Genomic DNA, 20,256 nt, shown 5'->3' with positions numbered 1-20,256 from the left:
GTATCATTAGAGGAACGTTACAGGAACTGTCTCAGCTGGTATAAATGTGTATCACTAGAGGAACGTTACAGGAACTGTCTCAGCTGGTATAAATGTGTATCAGTAGAGGAACGTTACAGGAACTGTCTCAGCTGGTAGAAATGTGTATCATTAGAGGAACGTTACAAGAACAGTCTCAGCTGGTAGAAATGTGTAGCATTAGAGGAACGTTACAGGAACTGTCTCAGCTGGTATAAATGTGTATCACTAGAGGAACGATACAGGAACTGTCTCAGCTGGTAGAAATGTGTATCAGTAGAGGAACGTTACAGGAACTGTCTCAGCTGGTAGACATCTGCATCATTAGAGAAACGTTACAGGAACTGTCTCAGCTGGTATAAATGTGTATCATTAGAGGAACATTACAGGAACTGTCTCAGCTGATAGAAATGTGTATCAGTAGAGGAACGTTACAGGAACAGTCTCAGCTGGTAGAAATGTGTATCATTAGAGGAACGTTACAGGAACTGTCTCAGCTGATAGAAATGTGTATCATTAGAGGAACATTACAGGAACTGTCTCAGCTGGTAGAAATGTGTATCAGTAGAGGAACGTTACAGGAACTGTCTCAGCTGGTAGAAATGTGTATCACTAGAGGAACGTTACAGGAACTGTCTCAGCTGGTAGAAATGTGTATCATTAGAGGAACGTTACAGGAACTGTCTCAGCTGGTAGAAATGTGTATCATTAGAGGAACGTTACAGGAACTGTCTCAGCTGGTAGAAATGTGTATCAGTAGAGGAACGTTACAGGAACTGTCTCAGCTGGTAGAAATGTGTATCATTAGAGGAACGTTGGACGAACTGTCTCAGCTGGTAGAAATGTGCATCATTAGAGGAACGTTACAGGAACTGTCTCAGCTGGTATAAATGTGTAACATTAGAGGAACGCTACAGGAACTGTCTCAGCTGGTATAAATGTGTATCACTAGAGGAACGTTACAGGAACTGTCTCAGCTGGTAGAAATGTGTATCATTAGAGGAACGTTACAGGAACTGTCTCAGCTGGTAGAAATGTGTATCATTAGAGGAACGTTACAGGAACTGTCTCAGCTGGTAGAAATGTGTATCAGTAGAGGAACGTTACAGGAACTGTCTCAGCTGGTAGAAATGTGTATCAGTAGAGGAACGTTACAGGAACTGTCTCAGCTGGTAGAAATGTGTATCATTAGAGGAACGTTACAGGAACTGTCTCAGCTGGTATAAATGTGTAACATTAGAGGAACGTTACAGGAACTGTCTCAGCTGGTAGAAATGTGTATCATTAGAGGAACGTTACAGGATCTGTCTCAGCTGGTAGAAATGTGTATCATTAGAGGAACGTTACAGGAACTGTCTCAGCTGGTATAAATGTGTATCACTAGAGGAACGTTACAGGAACTGTCTCAGCTGGTATAAATGTGTATCACTAGAGGAACGTTACAGGAACTGTCTCAGCTGGTAGAAATGTGTATCATTAGAGGAACGTTGGACGAACTGTCTCAGCTGGTAGAAATGTGTATCATTAGAGGAACGTTACAGGAACTGTCTCAGCTGGTAGAAATGTGTATCATTAGAGGAACGTTACAGGAACTGTCTCAGCTGGTAGAAATGTGTATCATTAGAGGAACGTTACAGGAACTGTCTCAGCTGGTATAAATGTGTATCACTAGAGGAACGTTACAGGAACTGTCTCAGCTGGTATAAATGTGTATCACTAGAGGAACGTTACAGGAACTGTCTCAGCTGGTATAAATGTGTATCAGTAGAGGAACGTTACAGGAACTGTCTCAGCTGGTATAAATGTGTAACATTAGAGGAACGTTACAGGAACTGTCTCAGCTGGTAGAAATGTGTATCATTAGAGGAACGTTACAGGAACTGTCTCAGCTGGTAGAAATGTGTATCATTAGAGGAACGTTACAGGAACTGTCTCAGCTGGTATAAATGTGTATCACTAGAGGAACGTTACAGGAACTGTCTCAGCTGGTATAAATGTGTATCACTAGAGGAACGTTACAGGAACTGTCTCAGCTGGTAGAAATGTGTATCATTAGAGGAACGTTACAGGAACTGTCTCAGCTGGTAGAAATGTGTATCATTAGAGGAACGTTACAGGAACTGTCTCAGCTGGTAGAAATGTGTATCATTAGAGGAACGTTACAGGAACTGTCTCAGCTGGTATAAATGTGTATCACTAGAGGAACGTTACAGGAACTGTCTCAGCTGGTATAAATGTGTATCACTAGAGGAACGTTACAGGAACTGTCTCAGCTGGTATAAATGTGTATCAGTAGAGGAACGTTACAGGAACTGTCTCAGCTGGTAGAAATGTGTATCATTAGAGGAACGTTACAGGAACAGTCTCAGCTGGTAGAAATGTGTATCATTAGAGGAACGTTACAGGAACTGTCTCAGCTGGTATAAATGTGTATCACTAGAGGAACGATACAGGAACTGTCTCAGCTGGTAGAAATGTGTATCAGTAGAGGAACGTTACAGGAACTGTCTCAGCTAATAGAAATGTGTATCAGTAGAGGAACGTTACAGGAACTGTCTCAGCTGGTAGAAATGTGTATCATTAGAGGAACGTTACAGGAACTGTCTCAGCTGGTATAAATGTGTATCACTAGAGGAACGTTACAGGAACTGTCTCAGCTGGTATAAATGTGTATCAGTAGAGGAACGTTACAGGAACTGTCTCAGCTGGTATAAATGTGTATCACTAGAGGAACGTTACAGGAACTGTCTCAGCTGGTATAAATGTGTATCAGTAGAGGAACGTTACAGGAACTGTCTCAGCTGGTATAAATGTGTATCAGTAGAGGAACGTTACAGGAACTGTCTCAGCTGGTAGAAATGTGTATCATTAGAGGAACGTTACAGGAACAGTCTCAGCTGGTAGAAATGTGTATCATTAGAGGAACGTTACAGGAACTGTCTCAGCTGGTAGAAATGTGTATCACTAGAGGAACGTTACAGGAACTGTCTCAGCTGGTAGAAATGTGTATCAGTAGAGGAACGTTACAGGAACTGTCTCAGCTGGTATAAATGTGTATCATTAGAGGAACGTTGGATGAACTGTCTCAGCTGGTATAAATGTGCATCATTAGAGGAACGTTACAGGAACTGTCTCAGCTGGTAGAAATGTGTATCAGTAGAGGAACGTTACAGGAACTGTCTCAGCTGGTATAAATGTGTATTATTAGAGGAACGTTGGACGAACTGTCTCAGCTGGTAGAAATGTGCATCATTAGAGGAACGTTACAGGAACTGTCTCAGCTGGTAGAAATGTGTATCAGTAGAGGAACGTTGGACGAACTGTCTCAGCTGGTAGAAATGTGCATCATTAGAGGAACGTTGCAGGAACTGTCTCAGCTGGTAAAAATGTGTATCAGTAGAGGAACGTTACAGGAACTGTCTCAGCTGGTAGAAATGTGTATCATTAGAGGAACGTTACAGGAACTGTCTCAGCTGGTAGAAATGTGTATCAGTAGAGGAACGTTGGACGAACTGTCTCAGCTGGTAGAAATGTGTATCAGTAGACGAACATTACAGGAACTGTCTCAGCTGGTATAAATGTGCATCATTAGAGGAACGTTACAGGAACAGTCTCAGCTGGTAGAAATGTGTATCATTAGAGGAACGTTACAGGAACTGTCTCAGCTGGTATAAATGTGTATCACTAGAGGAACGTTACAGGAACTGTCTCAGCTGGTAGAAATGTGTATCATTAGAGGAACGTTACAGGAACTGTCTCAGCTGGTATAAATGTGTATCACTAGAGGAACGTTACAGGAACTGTCTCAGCTGGTAGAAATGTGTATCACTAGAGGAACGTTGGACGAACTGTCTCAGCTGGTAGAAATGTGCATCATTAGAGGAACGTTGCAGGAACTGTCTCAGCTGGTAAAAATGTGTATCAGTAGAGGAACGTTACAGGAACTGTCTCAGCTGGTAGAAATGTGTATCATTAGAGGAACGTTACAGGAACTGTCTCAGCTGGTATAAATGTGTATCACTAGAGGAACGTTACAGGAACTGTCTCAGCTGGTAGAAATGTGTATCACTAGAGGAACGTTGGACGAACTGTCTCAGCTGGTAGAAATGTGCATCATTAGAGGAACGTTACAGGAACTGTCTCAGCTGGTAAAAATGTGTATCAGTAGAGGAACGTTACAGGAACTGTCTCAGCTGGTAGAAATGTGTATCATTAGAGGAACGTTACAGGAACTGTCTCAGCTGGTAAAAATGTGTATCAGTAGAGGAACGTTACAGGAACTGTCTCAGCTGGTAGAAATGTGTATCATTAGAGGAACGTTACAGGAACTGTCTCAGCTGGTAGAAATGTGTATCATTAGAGGAACGTTACAGGAACTGTCTCAGCTGGTAAAAATGTGTATCAGTAGAGGAACGTTACAGGAACTGTCTCAGCTGGTAGAAATGTGCATCATTAGAGGAACGTTACAGGAACTGTCTCAGCTGGTAGAAATGTGCATCATTAGAGGAACGTTACAGGAACTGTCTCAGCTGGTAGAAATGTGTATCATTAGAGGAACGTTACAGGAACTGTCTCAGCTGGTAGAAATGTGCATCATTAGAGGAACGTTACAGGAACTGTCTCAGCTGGTATAAATGGCGACTTTTTTAGTTCTTGTGTCCATCTGTTCTGGATTTCGATGGCATTCAAAACAAAAACATTATGATAGTTGAATTAATGTATCAATTTAAAACAGTTATCTGGTAAACATATTTGTTATTGTAGAATATTTTACCACGTTTCGCGGGTCTCCACTTGTAAATAATTAATTAATTGTTTTTCTGTGTGCTACTTCCTGGTGTGGAGTTTTGTTTTTTTCTCTTAAAGTTTGTTTTAGTTGCAGAGGTACACGGTAAAGTTTCCACAAAAGAAACGTTTTTGGAAACACACACACGTGCGCGCTCACAAAGCACGTGATATAAAAATATCCCGTGGTTTAAGTTGTTGTCACGAGTTAATACAACGACTTTGAAGTACCGATGGGAGTATGTATACATCTATCAGATGTTAAAATACGTATTTGTAATTCATCTGATTACTCACATGTTTTGTGATTATTCTGTCTGTTATAAGAACCATAATAGCGCACGAGGCCCATAAAAATATAAACAAAAATACCATTAACGTATTAACGAGACGGCTGGTATGGGTATTAAAAGTTGAAGTGAAATGAAGTTCAGAAAAAAATGTTTTTACCTTCTTAGGTCATCTTCAGATTAACAGTTGTTTTTTTGTCAACCTGTAAATGACCTAAGAAGGTCGAAACGTTGTTCTGTACTTTATTTTAATTAAAGTTTTAATTCCCACACCAGCCGTCTTGAGAATACATTTTTCACTTCAATGGGTTTTTCGTCATCACGAAATATACCATTAACATTTCAGTCAGTTACTGCTGTCTTATTAACGTATTTTTGTTAGAAGATTGCTGATTTCACCAGATTTCATCTGTCATTTAATGACAGCAAAAAAACTCAGTACAATGCAGTGTGTGAGCTTCCGCGAAAATGCACGTTGTGTAGCCTGAATATGAAACATCGAGCTAACTCGTAGATATCCAGGTTGAGTGGTTTCTTTTTTGTACATTTAATAAAGTAGATACATCCGCGTGGAAAAATAGATCAGAATTGGTGTCGTCAGTATTTGTTAGGACTCATTCCGTACATATGAAATTATAAAATATTTCATTGAGTTATTTTGTTCTTAGGCACATAGGACTTTCTGTAGAGTACGTACTGGGCTATTTCTGTGAGAAGTTTAAACATAGGTTTATTTATTTCAGAAGTGACGTAATGTACTTTAGCACGTGTGTGATGTGTGTATGAATTTATTTTATTATTGTCGAGTTTTACAGGTCGTGTTTTTAACGTACACGTTGCTTAACTCCATCTATGTTTTAACGTATAACTGACTGATATTACAGTTAAAGATGGGTCATTCCACGCTAATTCACCCACAAAAAAAAATTTTTTTCCAGTTCATGTCATAGATTTTCTTGAAAATATTCAAGCAAAAACATCATTTTGATTTATTCAGACGTACAAAATCGTAAAGCAGTACTGTGTGGCTGAATCAGTTAAAATAATGTTTTTTTGATTGAACGTTTTCAAAGAAATTCATGACACGAACTGGGAAGCCGAAAGTGAGTTGATATGGAATGACCCAGGTGTGAAAACATCATCTCCAGTTGTTAATTATGTATTCACTTAAACATTTTCTAACATACGGTCATTTTATTACTTTTGAATTAAAAGAAATGCACGTGTTTTTTATTTTCAGAGATGTATGAGCTGAGTGTGGCCTTATGGTTTAAGTGACTCCGACTCTGAATTCGATGATTCATTGTTCGCAAATTGTCATTGTTGAAATACACTCAGCGCTTTGGGATCGAGGTTCGTTATAAGAACAACAGTGAACTCTTTCTACTCAATAAGAAAAGAGAGGGAAAATGTTGGCAGTGGGCGATGTTAGCTTTCTTTATAGTCTATTAGTTCAAAACTAGAAACAGCCCTGTGCATACAGCCCTTCGGTAGTTTTACGCGTAATTACGAAACGAAGAAATTCATTGTATATATATACAATATATCTGATATTTTCTAGAATAATATCTTCTATTTCTTTCGTAAAGTGTTAAGAAGCAGTAACTTAAGTCTTCCCAGTGGCAGAGTGGTATGTCTGAGGACTTACAAGGTTAGAGCCTCGATTTTGATATCTGTGGTAGGCAGAAAAACCCATTGTGCAGCTTTGTGCTTAACTTCAAAACAAATAATCCAGCAGTAGCTTAACTGTAAGCTGATAAGAATCTGTCTTAACTTTTGCTGCGAAGATATGATTTAAACGGTTGATGCCATCCAGACCACACGAAGACTCAGGTCGAGTTTCAACAAAAACAAAACGTGATTGCAATAACTATAACGCTTCCCTGAACTTTTTTTACGGAACATTTGTGGTTACTGAGTCACAAAGTAAACGTAACTTACGATTTTGTGTGGATAAAACCCTTTGTGGTGACAACAGCGAAATAAATAACAGTATTTTTTTGGACAAAAATTGACATTCTGGTATGAACTGTCGTGTCATTTATACTTTCCAGTATGCAGTTTGTGAGTTTCACGCCTCTTTGTGCAATAGATGAGATAAATGTCAAAGATAAGCAGGAGGAACTGTGAAATTGTGAACCAAGTTCGACACCAGGGGGCAATCCTGAATAATTTCACTCCTCGACGGTTCTTAGAACAACAAACGGGTCGTTACGAGCTAATCATGCCCAAAAGTACGAAGTAAAACAAACAACGACACACTTACTATTTTTCCAATATATTTTTATTCTCAGAAACGGCCCGGCATGGCCAGGTGGTTAGGGAGCGCTCGACTAGTAATCTGAGGATCGTGGGTTCGAATCCTCGTCGCACCAAACATGCTCGTCCTTTCAGCCGAGGTGGCGTTATAATGTTACAGTCAATCCCATTATTCGTTGGTAAAAATAGTAGCCCAAGAGTTGGCGGTGAATGGTGATGACTAACTGTTTTCCCTCTAATCGTACACTGCAAAATTATGGACGGCTAGCGCAGATAGTCCTCGTGTATATTTGTGCAAAATTCAAAACAAACCAAATCCCTCTAGTCTTATACTGCTAAATTAAGGTCGGCTGGCACAGATGGCTCTCGTGTATCTTTGCGCGAAATTCAAAAACAAATTCTCAGAAGGGAAAAAATTCTGAAAAAAAAAACATTTCGCAGAGAAAATAAAAATAAAGATGTAGATTGCATATTAAACAGGTAATGCATAAAATTCTATTTCTTTATCAAGAAAATAGTGTTGAAAATGGTCTCGGACATTAATGGCGTCGAAACAGTGTTTTTGCTTTTATTTTAAGAAACGCGAAAGTAGCCAGTGAAACAGTTGGTTTATTATTAATATACACCTGCGCAGTGAGTTATATGTGTTGTGTTTAGCGATTGTATCGAATCTCAAACTTTAGCGTTATAAGCCATCAATCTCATCCCTTGAGCATATGAGATCGAACTTCTTTTAGCTGCGAAACTCACAACGTTTACCATAAAATGTTTCTATGTTCGTGTTTCCTTTGACAGAAAGGTTGATATTGCAAGGATACTATATTGCGAATCACTACGGATTTACAACGCTAAAACCAATGGTTCGATTCCCTCTCGGTGGACTCAGCAGATAGCCCGATTTGGCTTTGCTATAAGAAAACACACACACATTGGTTCTAGAGAGTAGTTCTCTTTTGCGTTGTTCAGGTGCCGGTAATCTTTTCGTTTGTTCGTTGTTCGAGAAGTATTTGTACCAGAGCACGAACCTTCACAATGGGTTACTTGCGTTGTGGCCACCACAGGTATCGAAACTCAAACTTTAGCGTTGCAAACTTACATACTCATTACTCAACCACTAGGGGAAGTTCGAATGTACTTCTCTTACTAATCATTTTGGTAGTAAATTAGCATAATATTTTTTTTTATCGCTAACTTTGTTTTTCCAGCAAAAATTCTACCCAGCGACCTTGGTACAATAAGGGTGAATCGCCAGCTATTAACGAACGAGCAAGACGGGCTTATCAATCATTACTAACGGTAACTGATCGAGTTCCGGACACACCAGAATACGACAAGTTTTCACGAGAGATTAAGAATATAACCAGGATGAAATACGGTTTCAACTATGGAGATGAAGAGGTATGTTATCGTAATCGATATAGTTATTTAAAATAGGCTAAATGCTCATTTTTTTCACGTCCTATATGCACATGACGAAAACAAATTATTGTTTGTTGCCATTCAACACACCATTATCGTTTGTTGTTGTCTAACTCAATACTGTTTTGTGTTGTCGTTTAACACAACATTGTTGTTTGTTGCCGTTTAACTCAATATTATAGTTCTTTGTTGTCTAACTCAATACTGTTGTGTGTTGTCGTTTAACATAACATTGTTGTTTGTTGCCGTTTAACTCAATATTATAGTTCTTTGTTATCTAACTCAATACTGTTGTGTGTTGTCATTTAACATAATATTATTTGTTGTTGTCGTTTACTTAATGTTGTTCTTGTTTATTGTTGTTTATCGTCGTTTAACTCAACATTATTGTTTGTTGCCGGTTAACTCAACATTATTGTTTGTTCCGGTTGACTCAACATTATTGTTTGTTGATGGTTAACTCAACATTAGTGCTTGTTGACGGTTGACTCAACATTATTGTTTGTTGACGGTTAACTCAACATTAGTGCTTGTTGACGGTTAACTCAACATTATTGTTTGTTGACGGTTAACTCAACATTAGTGCTTGTTAACGGTTAACTCAACATTATTGTTTGTTGACGGTTAACTCAACATTAGTGCTTGTTGACGGTTGACTCAACATTATTGTTTGTTGACGGTTAACTCAACATTAGTGCTTGTTGCCGGTTAACTCAACATTATTGTTTGTTGACGGTTAACTCAACATTAGTGCTTGTTGACGGTTAACTCAACATTATTGTTTGTTGACGGTTAACTCAACATTAGTGCTTGTTGACGGTTAACTCAACATTAGTGCTTGTTGCCGGTTAACTCAATATTATTGCTTGTTGACGGTTAACTCAACATTATTGTTTGTTGACGGTTAACTCATCGTTTTTATTTACTTTCATTTTTATATATAAATAAAAGTATTGTAGGGCGTTTATGTTTTATGACATGATCATAGAGAATTTTACAAAATTATTATGAGGAAACTGGACAGTGGCAATGCTTATGTAAAATGGAAGACTGTTGTGTTTTAAAGCAGTAACAAAGGAAAAGCAGTTAATTAAGCTTAGAGGGTAAACAGTGAAAGTTAAAGAGTTAAGACACATAATTATTAACACGATATAGATATTCTCACACAAGCTCCCTCTCTCGGTGGTTCAGCGTAAGCTTGGGATCTCATAATGCTATTGGGGTTCGATTCCATCCCTACTCTGAACACGGCACAGATAAGTCATGGTACATATTCACACTTAACAATAAACAAACTAGGTGCTCTAACAAAGAATAAATACATTTATATTTTCAAGTATACTTTAAAGTTACTGTACTGAGGTTAAAGGTAACGTTTTGTATTTATTATTATAATTTTGGTCATGCGCACAATGATAGAGCTTAGGCTTAAATACAAGGGCTTAACAAAGGTGAGAGGTCAAACAAATGTTTGCTTTCAAGATATAACTTTTGAGGATCATTGCATTTCTTAAAGTTTGTCCCATTCAGAAAGTAATGAAGCAATGCATTAAAATACTAAAGAACACTCTATAGGTTGTTGTTGCTTTTCTTACGGTAAACTACACAATGAGGTGTCGGCACTCTGTTCACTGTGGGTGATCAAGCCCAATTTTGTTCAACGTCGTGATCTCGCAAACTTAATATTGACCCACGGGGGGAAGAGACAGGCTATGTACGTACGTATTTATGTTCTAAGCACTTTAAGCTCTCGAAGATCGAATACCTGGAATTTCTATAAGAATGTTGGTTAGTTTCAAATAGTATAAGCTGTATTTACACATATTTCACTTCGATTTTTATTTCCCATCCACGTTTCTTTTCCATCATTTGATATATTTGATTTACTAAGCCTGAGGTATACCTTCGTTTCTTTTTGTTTACATTACTACTCACGAGAACTATAAGTCCCAAAGCCACGGGCAAAAAACGACTTTTTAAATTCACGATATTTCTGAAGGGACCCTTAAATGTTATGAACCTGAGAGACTGTGTGTATTTGATTGGAAAATAAAGTGAATATCCAATCGCACTGCAAGCCAAAAAATATTACTATGTGATAGAATTATGTACACACCGGTAAAAGTGGCCACATAGAATTATGTACACACTGGTAAAAGTGACCACATAGAATTATGTACACACTGGTAAAAGTGGCCACATAGAATTATGTACACACCGGTAAAAGTGACCACATAGAATTATGTACACACCGGTAAAAGTGGCCACATAGAATTATGTACACACTGGTAAAAGTGGCCACATAGAATTATGTACACACTGGTAGAAGTGGACACATAAAATTATGTACACACTGGTTAAAGTGGACACATAAAATTATGTACACACTGGTTAAAGTGGCCACATAGAATTATGTACACACTGGTAGAAGTGGACACATAAAATTATGTACACACTGGTTAAAGTGGCCACATAGAATTATGTACACACTGGTAGAAGTGGCCACAAGTGAATGATGCAATGGTATTAAAACTAAACGATTCCGGCTAGAGGCTAAATCGAGGAAGTAACGTATTGTTACGGTTCTTTTTTAAGTGAAATATTATTTTAAAATCCAATAATGATTTTATTTTTACTTCCTTTGAAGTTTTGAAGAGACGAGCAACGTGAACTACATCACATCTATATGTAACGGTGAGAACCGAATGAGTGGAAAACTCAAATCATGAAGAAATCGACATAGAAACTACATCTGACGAAATTCATCTAAAACCGTGCGTTAATAAATAGCGCATTATTTTAGCTGTTGTTTATATACACAGACGCACTAATGTGAAGAAGGGACGGATGTTATTAGTTTCGCAAAGTTATTCTCTTTCTGGAGTTGATTTTCTGGATGTCTTGAACTCCAAGAATGAACATGCAACTTCAATAATTCGGTTTGTTTGTTATGAATTTCGCTCAGGACTACATGGGAGCTATCTTCACTAGCTGTCCCTAATGTAATAGTTATAGACTAGAGTTCCTTCTAATTATATTAAATTCTGATAAACTTCTTTAGCTGCTCCTTTTCAGTAGTATTGTTATAGTTTACCGCCTCCAGGGTAATTTTATCGTCTGCTTTGAAGTTGATTTACAGTACAATAAATAATCTGTCAGCTAACGAAAATAGTTCGGGTTTAAAACTGAGCATTTTCAAAAAATATATGACGACTGTTTAACACAAGTGTTTTCTGTTGACTTTCCCATAGTGCTACTCGAAGTTATTAGCACTAGCCTGTCATAATTTAGTAATGAAAGAACAAAGGACCTTAAGATAGCTAGCGAGCATCACCCAGAGAGTTGGCGATTTATGAATAATTGTGAATTAATATGTAACTTTCACGTGGAGAGATAAAACACACCGAAATAAAAAAAAAAACAACCCTGAATGCTCAAGGTAATAAACGTAAAGATTTAATACCAGAGAAAAACAACCTCAGAACACTAAACTGTTGTTTTTATTTAATTAAACACTCACCGTTTCGCTTTACAACTTCTTCAAAAACATCCACTAAAACACAGACCGGTGTTATAAGGTCGTGCTTTACTGGCACTTAAATGACTTCAATACACCATTCTGCAACATAATAAACGTAAAGGTGACGTACGCTTAAAATGTTTGGATAACAAGTATTTATAATTATATCAAAGACTCGCTGAACATCTGCAGTTAAACTAGTGTTTTCATTACAGCACTATTTATTTAAAAACAGGATCTCTAAAATAACACTAAAGAATTCTAATCGCAGACACTGAGAATTTTAAGTCCACTTGTTTCAGGCCTAACATTAGTTAAGCGTTATAAAGTATGGCGTGTATGTGATAAAGAGATAATATTAACTCGTGTATGTTTTTTGCTCTAATTTAGTTAGGACTAAACTTTAGCGTATTTAATACTATCAGTAAATAATATTATAATTTTATTCTATGGTCTAACGTTCGACCATCTTGAAAACTTTGGTTAGCTTTTAATAAGTTGTTGTAGGAAATGTCTACCAAGGCTTTTCTACACCGGCCTTTTTTTAAACCCGTGCAAATACGCATTTAGTTTGTAAGTTAAGTGTTCGCTTAAAGGTTCGTAATTTACACTAGTTTTTTTGTAGAGTTACTCAAACCTATATAGATCATATGTCTATATATGTGACGTTTTGAATTTGTAGATTTGTTAATTAAATTTATATAGATCGTAATTCTATATACGTGAAACTTTCTGAGCTGTTGTTTGTAGGTTTGTTAATTAAATCTATATAGATCGTATGTCTACACACGTGAAACGTTCTGAGCTGTTGTTTGTATGTTTACTAAGCCTATACAGGTTGTATGTCTATATACGTGAAACGTTCTAAGCTGTTGTTTGTATGTTTACTAAGCCTATACAGGTTGTATGTCTATATACGTGAAACGTTCTGAGCTGTTGTTTGTATGTTTACTAAGCCTATACAGGTTGTATGTCTATATACGTGAAACGCTCTGAGCTGTTGTTTGTATGTTTACTAAGCCTATACAGGTTGTATGTCTATATACGTGAAACGCTCTGAGCTGTTGTTTGTAGGTTTACTAAGCCTATACAGGTTGTATGTCTATATACGTGAAACGCTCTGAGCTGTTGTTTGTATGTTTACTAAGCCTATACAGGTTGTATGTCTATATACGTGAAACGTTCTGAGCTGTTGTTTGTATGTTTACTAAGCCTATACAGGTTGTATGTCTATATATGCGTACCGTTTTGAGCTGCCAGAGTTTCATGAGCAGGAACATGTGACGTAGCAGATGATGTCAGTTACGAAGTCAACCAATAAGATATGGTTTCTGAGCTTGACGAATGTGTTATTTGTCGATTGTTTTTCCACGTAATTTTTCATGAAATGACAGTAACTTTGTGTGTTACGTTTCAAGCTCGATTTTTTACACCTACTCAGGAATACTAGTATAACATTAAGTTGGAAAGACGGAACGATAATTAGAAATGTTTTCAGTACCATACTCTAGCTTTGAAAGACTTGTGGTCTAATGTTCAATGTCTTTAACGCTTATGAATTATCTATCACGTCATTTATGATAATTTTTATATAGAATTATGGTTACTTAACCTTTCTTGATTTATCCTTAACATAAATAATGGGAGAATACAATGAAAATACACATTTTTCTAATATTTTACACGTGCATATCCTAGCGGCTATTTTCTGTTGCACTGGGATCTGAGGATTCTGGGTTCGAGATGTTATCTGCGCTTTAAAATAAGGGACGACTGTAATGAACTCACATCAAACAGGTGAAAGTGTATTAATCTATAAAACTAATCATATTAAAATATTTAACTTTTTTAAGAAGCTGAGCGTTTTTTCTTATTGCAAAGCCGCATCGCGCTATCCGCTGATTCCACCGAGGGGAATCGAACCTCTGATTTTAGCGTTGTAAATCCGTAGACTTACCGCTGTACTGGCGAAGAACTTATGAGCCTGAACTTGCAAGACAATAGGCATGGGATGGCCAATGGTTAGGGCGATCGACTCGTAATCTGAGGGTCGCAGGTTCGAATCCCCGTCACACTAAGCATCTCGCCTTTTCAGCCGTGGAGTGTTTTTATTATGTGACGGTCGATCTCACTATTCGTCAGTAAAAGAGTAGCCCAGTAGTTGGCGGTGGGTAATAATGAGTAGCTGCCTTCCCTCTGGTCTTGCTCTGCTATTAGGGACGAGTAACTCAGATAGCCCTCGTGCAGCTTTGCGCGAAATGAAAAAAAAATCGAAGTACACGCAAGCTTACTCAACCTATATATATGTCACCAAACAATTTTCAACGAAAACGCTTTCTTTCTGCGGTAACTAACACGCAATTTTGCTTTAAGGAAGCACTTTCTTGTTTGTGTTTGTAATTAAGCACAAAGCAACACAATGGGCTATTTGTGCTCTACCCACCACGGGTATCGAAACCCGGTTTTTAGCGTTGTAAGTCCGCAGATATACCGCTGAGCCACTGGGAGACAATCAAAATGGAACTGAAACCTGTTAACATTTAACCTGTATTTGCGTAATCAGTACTGGTTTCAAGTTCCAAATATAATTTAGATCTCTTCCAAAACTAACGTCGACAAAGGTTTCAGTTCAAGTTTCAGATGTCGGGTCAAGTTTACGATTTTGTTCTATTTTTTAATTCTGGATAATTAAAAACATACAGAAACTATATGCGAACTTCGTCAGGCAAGTACAGCGTTTTATCATGTTAAACTAGTAATAAAAAACATCCGGCCCGTCATGGCCAGGTGGGTTAAGGCGTTCGACTGAGAGTCGCGGGTTCGAATTTCCGTCGCACCAAACAAGCTCGCCCTTTCAGCCGTAGGGGCATTATGATGTGACGGTCAATCTCACTATTCGTTGCTAAAAGAGTAGCCCAAGAGTTAGCGGTGGGTGGTGATGACTAGCTGCCTTCCCTCTAGTTTTACATTGCTAAATTACGGACGGCTAGCGCAGATAGCCCACGTGTAGCTTTGAGAAGATTCAAAAACAAACCAAACAAAAAAAAAACATCTCACTACTTAAGTGCGTGTATCTTATTAGCGTTTTTTGGAAATAATTATTTTAATGTGAATTTTATCAAAAATGTTTACGAATTAGCAAGGAAGTAAACATTTTACATGAACATTACGCATACTTATCAGAACCTTATCTACTATAAGTCGTTCATTTTCTTTTTGTTTGTTTGTTTTTGAATTTCGCGTTAGCTACAAGAGAACCATCTGCACTAGCCCTAATTTAGCAAGGAAGGCAGCTAGTCGTCACCGGTCACCGCCAACTCTTGGACTACCCTTTTACCAACCAATAGTGGGACTGACAGTCGCATTATAACGCCTCCACTGCTGAAATGGCGAGCATGTTTGGTGTGACAGGGATTCGAACACACAACCCTCAGATTACGAGTCGAGCGTCTCTCATTATCTGGCCAAACCGAGTCCGGAACGGTGAAACAGATACAACAATGTATAGAGTAAAAATGTATTTCAGGACGGCTGGTATGGGTACTAACACTCAGCTGTCCTAAGAAACACTTTTAGTCCAAGTGGGTTTCTCGTCATCACGGATATACAGAATAATTTCGCTATCACAAATTATTAATACACGAAAATGTTTTAAAGTGTGACTAAACCTTTGCGTGTTTTTTATTTCTCTTTTGTTTGACTTGTCACGAGATATGCAAGAATTGCTTATTGCTTTAATTAATAACAACTTAGAAACCTTTTCAGATTTTAGTAAAGACGTTAGAGAGTTAATGTTTGTATTTCCGCTATCGTATTATATTTTGATAACGTTTGTGTAATATTTACCAGTTTTGTTTCTAACACGCCCACCTCTAATTTCGGTGGATATGTAGTTCCGTTACTTCTTATGTATCCTTTTTTTGCTATCCCATGATCCTCGTTTCTTATAATTTTGTTATTACTTAAGACTATACTTTATCCTAAAAAACAACAACAATCTTTTCCTGTTTCCGATTTCGTTCAGTCCGTTAAAAACTCTATTATTATTATTTTTTTGTAAATCGATTTGTGTGTCAATTAAAATTGCAGCGCCCTCTGTAATTTTTCCTTCTAATCGCCATCTGCTCGAACGAAGTAACTCTTATGGAAGTAATTGCAGAACAATCCCATCATCGACTTACACGCCGAGTCGTGAGCACGTGGTTTTATTATCATTTAATTATAGTTCTTAACCATCAGTTTGTTGTTTCCCACCATGAGTAGTGTTAAGTTTAACTTCATTAGTACACTTACAATTATATCAGCTACTTATTGAAATACATTGGGTTTAACAGATTCCTTAATTCGGAAACAATTTGTATTTTAAAATTTAAATGAAACGAAGTTTTAAATGTTTTTTTATCACATTCATAGTTTAAATTATCACATTATTATCTTTACCGCGAGTGTCGATCTCTCGTATACGTAGTTCATTGTTTCATCTCATTTATTCCATGGATTATGTCAGATATTATCTGTATTTATAACACTATTAGTTTTAAAATGTGCCCATAGAGGGGGCTGTGTATATCCAATTTTTCGTGAAAGTGACACTGTATTGCCACTATTTGCATTAGTTTAAAGTTAATAATGGTGAATGTTAACAGAAAAATCACATGAGGTTATGAGGTATATTTAGCAGTTTGTATCATGATAAGTCACATAAAACTGTATACACTGAAAACATTTTGGTATGACATATGTCGCCAATTATCCATTTTTTAAAAGGTGATAAAAACCACCAGATAAGAAGTGAAGCTAATAACAGAGTGTGTCATGCTATTACTGATAATAATATTAAAATAAGCCGTTGTGAAGATTAAAAACATTGCTTGATTTTTACGTAGTGTTGACTGCTTTATAAGTCTTCAGAGTTTAATAAACCATTTTTATCTAAAATAATACGTGAGAGAGAGAGACACACACACACAAACATCTCCATAAATAGGATATTAACCGCCTATTATATGAGACTGTTTGATTATTTTGTGACAATGAACATTATTAAAGATAAATGTACCTTTTGATATTGTCTTCATTAACCTGTCACGTCAAGGTTTTAAGAAAGAAGTTCCCGATAATTCTAAGATACATCATCAAACAATTCAACGGTTCATCAGATAATACTAAGGATGAATGTCATGCATCATGCCTCGTACTGTCCTTAACTGAACCTCCTTCCTCCATAGGAGGACTTGCAACGTTAAAAACCGCGTTTCGATACCCGTGGTGGAAAGAACATAGATAGCCCACTGTGTAGCTTTGTGCTTAATTACAAACAAACAAAAATTAATACATATTTAATGACGTTCAGTTTAGTGGTCATGACTTAGCGTTATTTATTGCCAGAAATGGCAAATTTCCATTGTATCAATTATCTTTGGCTCTGCATGGCCAAGCTGGTTAAGGCGTGCGACTCGTAATCCGAGGGTCGCGAGTTCGCATCCCAACCGCGCCAAACATGTTCGCCCTCTCAGCCGTGGGGGCGTTATAATGTTACGGTCAATCCCACTATTCGTTGGTAAAAGAGTAGCCCAAGAGTTGGCGGTGGATGGTGATGACTAGCTGCCTTCCCTCTAGTCTTACACTGCTAAATTAGAGACGGCTAGCACAGATAGCCCTCGAGTAGCTTTGTGCGAAATTCCAAAAAAAAAAAAAGAATCAATTATCTTTGGGTGACAGCGAGATTATACTTGAACTATACATTTTGACAAACGTTTTACAGACCTTTTGGTCCAAATGGTCGTTGTTTACAAGAACGTTTTTAAATAAACAAAAATAAAAAGTCCATTCGAGCTGCCTCTGGTGGACTCGACAACGTGTTTTATATTTTTTCAAGTGAGATTGTCAGCTTTCTAGATTCTTCAACTATTTTTTCAAACTTAAACAGCGTTGAAACTTGAGAACACGTTCGACCCTTCTTGAACTGTAAATTCTTTACTATCATAGATTTGGTTAGGGTTAGCTTAGGGTGTGGTTTTGAATCTGTAGCTGTCCTAAACGTTTCAAAGTATTAATTTTTACACTTGGTTGTTAAGCACTGATGATTTGTCATTAAAAAGTACTGTCACCATTATCTCTGTCTTGTTTAACAATCTTTCGAACCGAATGTCCTCTCTTGATAAGAGCTGTGCTACGTACTTTCAGCAACAAGTCAATCAATATCGGTAAGGCTCGTCACGGCCACGTGGTTAAGGCGCTTGATTCATAATCTGAGGGTCGCGAGTTTGAATCCCCGTCACGCCAAACACGCTCGCCCTTTCAGCCGTGGGAGCATCATAAAGTAACAGTCAATCTCACTATACGTTGGAAAAAGAATAGCCCAAGAGTTGGTGGTGGGTGGTGATTACTAGGTGCTTTTCATCTAGTCTTACACTGCTAAATTAGGGACGGTTAGCGCAGATAGCCCTTGTGTAGCAGTTATAGGTCTCGAGATTTACAGTATACTGACTGTAGATACACAACAGTATTAAACTGTCACTCTGCATGTTGCGACTTATAAACTGTAAGGCGAGGTTCTAGAAAGTTTAGCTGGCTCAACAATACTAGTATTTACCTACATATATACATTGTTGATTCTTACGCTCGAGAATCTTCTACAAATTTGGAGAACAGACGGGACTTTGGCAAGAAACATATGCATTTATAAATATATTTAATATATTTATATTAAATCGAAACAAAGATAGATAGTAAAATAAATACATAACAGTAAATCCTTACGAAAACGTGACTAATAAAAGAATAGTGAACATTAATACACATTATTTCGACACTTCTATGGCTCACTCAAGAACATCAAAATAAAAATAGAGTATCAGTCGAAACTGTTGGGCTTTTGATGAAGTAATGTATAGTATGTTACCATTACATTGTGTTCACTTCATATATTGAAACGATTTGTGTTGAAGAAAAGTGTAGCAATTTATCACTAAAAACGAATAAAAAGGGTAGATACTTATAGACAATGGCCAGATTCATAAACCAAGAAATGAAACAACAAGATAGGAATATACATCTTTTTTTTATGTAAGAGCCAGTTGTCTTTTGGTAACCCTCGTCGCGCTAAAAAGCTCGCCCTCCCAGCCGTGGGGGTATTATAATGTGACGGTCAATCCCACTATTCGTTGGTAAAAGAGTAGCCCAAGAGTTGGCGGTGGGTGGTGATGGCTAGCTGCCTTCTCTCTAGTCTTACACTGCTAAATTAGGGACGGCTACGGCAGATAGCCCTCGAGAAGCTTTGTGCGAAATTTAAAAACAAAACATCTTTTGGTAACGTTTCGTTCGTTTTCGTCGCTAAGCAACAAACTATGATGCTATATTTTTGTCTTAAGCACATATAAAATACTTCAAAAGTTCACGAGGACTGGCGTGAATTCTACTGCTTCAACTATTTTTACGTTTTAAGTTTATACTTCTTAGCTCGACGTAGACATTTCAAAATTCTTGAACAGTGATCACCATTCGTATGTTTTTATTATGTTCTCGTAATTGTTTTTAGTTTTATTATTTTCCTTTTTTCTCCCAAACACATTGCCACTAGTTTCAACTAACAATGGTGCTTGAAATTAATTTTTAGGGCTAAACTTTGACAGAACTTTTATCATAAATCTTAGGATACTAAGTTTTGGGTTCTTCACTTTTTTTCGGCTTTTAAACCACAACTTTTAGGTTATATGACGTAATTAGAAAAATAGTTCTAGTTCGTGTGAAACATCGATGGACGTGAAGTATTCCATTTATCACAGAGCCGTTTGAGTGAGACAACTTCATGAAGTAGATAAATCTGTTCTGCTCCAACAATTTCTGCTGGGACGTTATGAATCAAGGTTTGGATGATAAGATTACGTCAGTGAGACCTTAGACTTTTGCTGACTAGAGTTGTTTATAACTACACAGCAATAAAGGCCTAATTTATATATACTA

The 20,256-nt window shown here is 37.3% G+C and overlaps 1 protein-coding gene across 1 annotated transcript in view; it reads left to right on the top strand.

Moving 5' to 3' along the window:
- LOC143224824 (atrial natriuretic peptide receptor 1-like) overlaps nt 1-20,256 on the top strand; it is a 167,780-nt gene that overhangs the window by 67,036 nt on the left and 80,488 nt on the right. Inside the window, exon 3 of the mRNA XM_076453166.1 lies at nt 8,558-8,750. Within this exon, the coding sequence (XP_076309281.1) occupies nt 8,558-8,750 (193 nt within the window). The remainder of the gene's footprint in view (nt 1-8,557; nt 8,751-20,256) is intronic.

The sequence above is a fragment of the Tachypleus tridentatus genome, chromosome 9, assembly GCF_004210375.1.
Source record: "Tachypleus tridentatus isolate NWPU-2018 chromosome 9, ASM421037v1, whole genome shotgun sequence".
Classification (NCBI taxonomy): domain Eukaryota; kingdom Metazoa; phylum Arthropoda; class Merostomata; order Xiphosura; family Limulidae; genus Tachypleus; species Tachypleus tridentatus.
The sequence above is the reverse complement of the archived record's forward strand: the minus strand, read 5'-3'. Positions and strand labels throughout refer to the sequence as shown.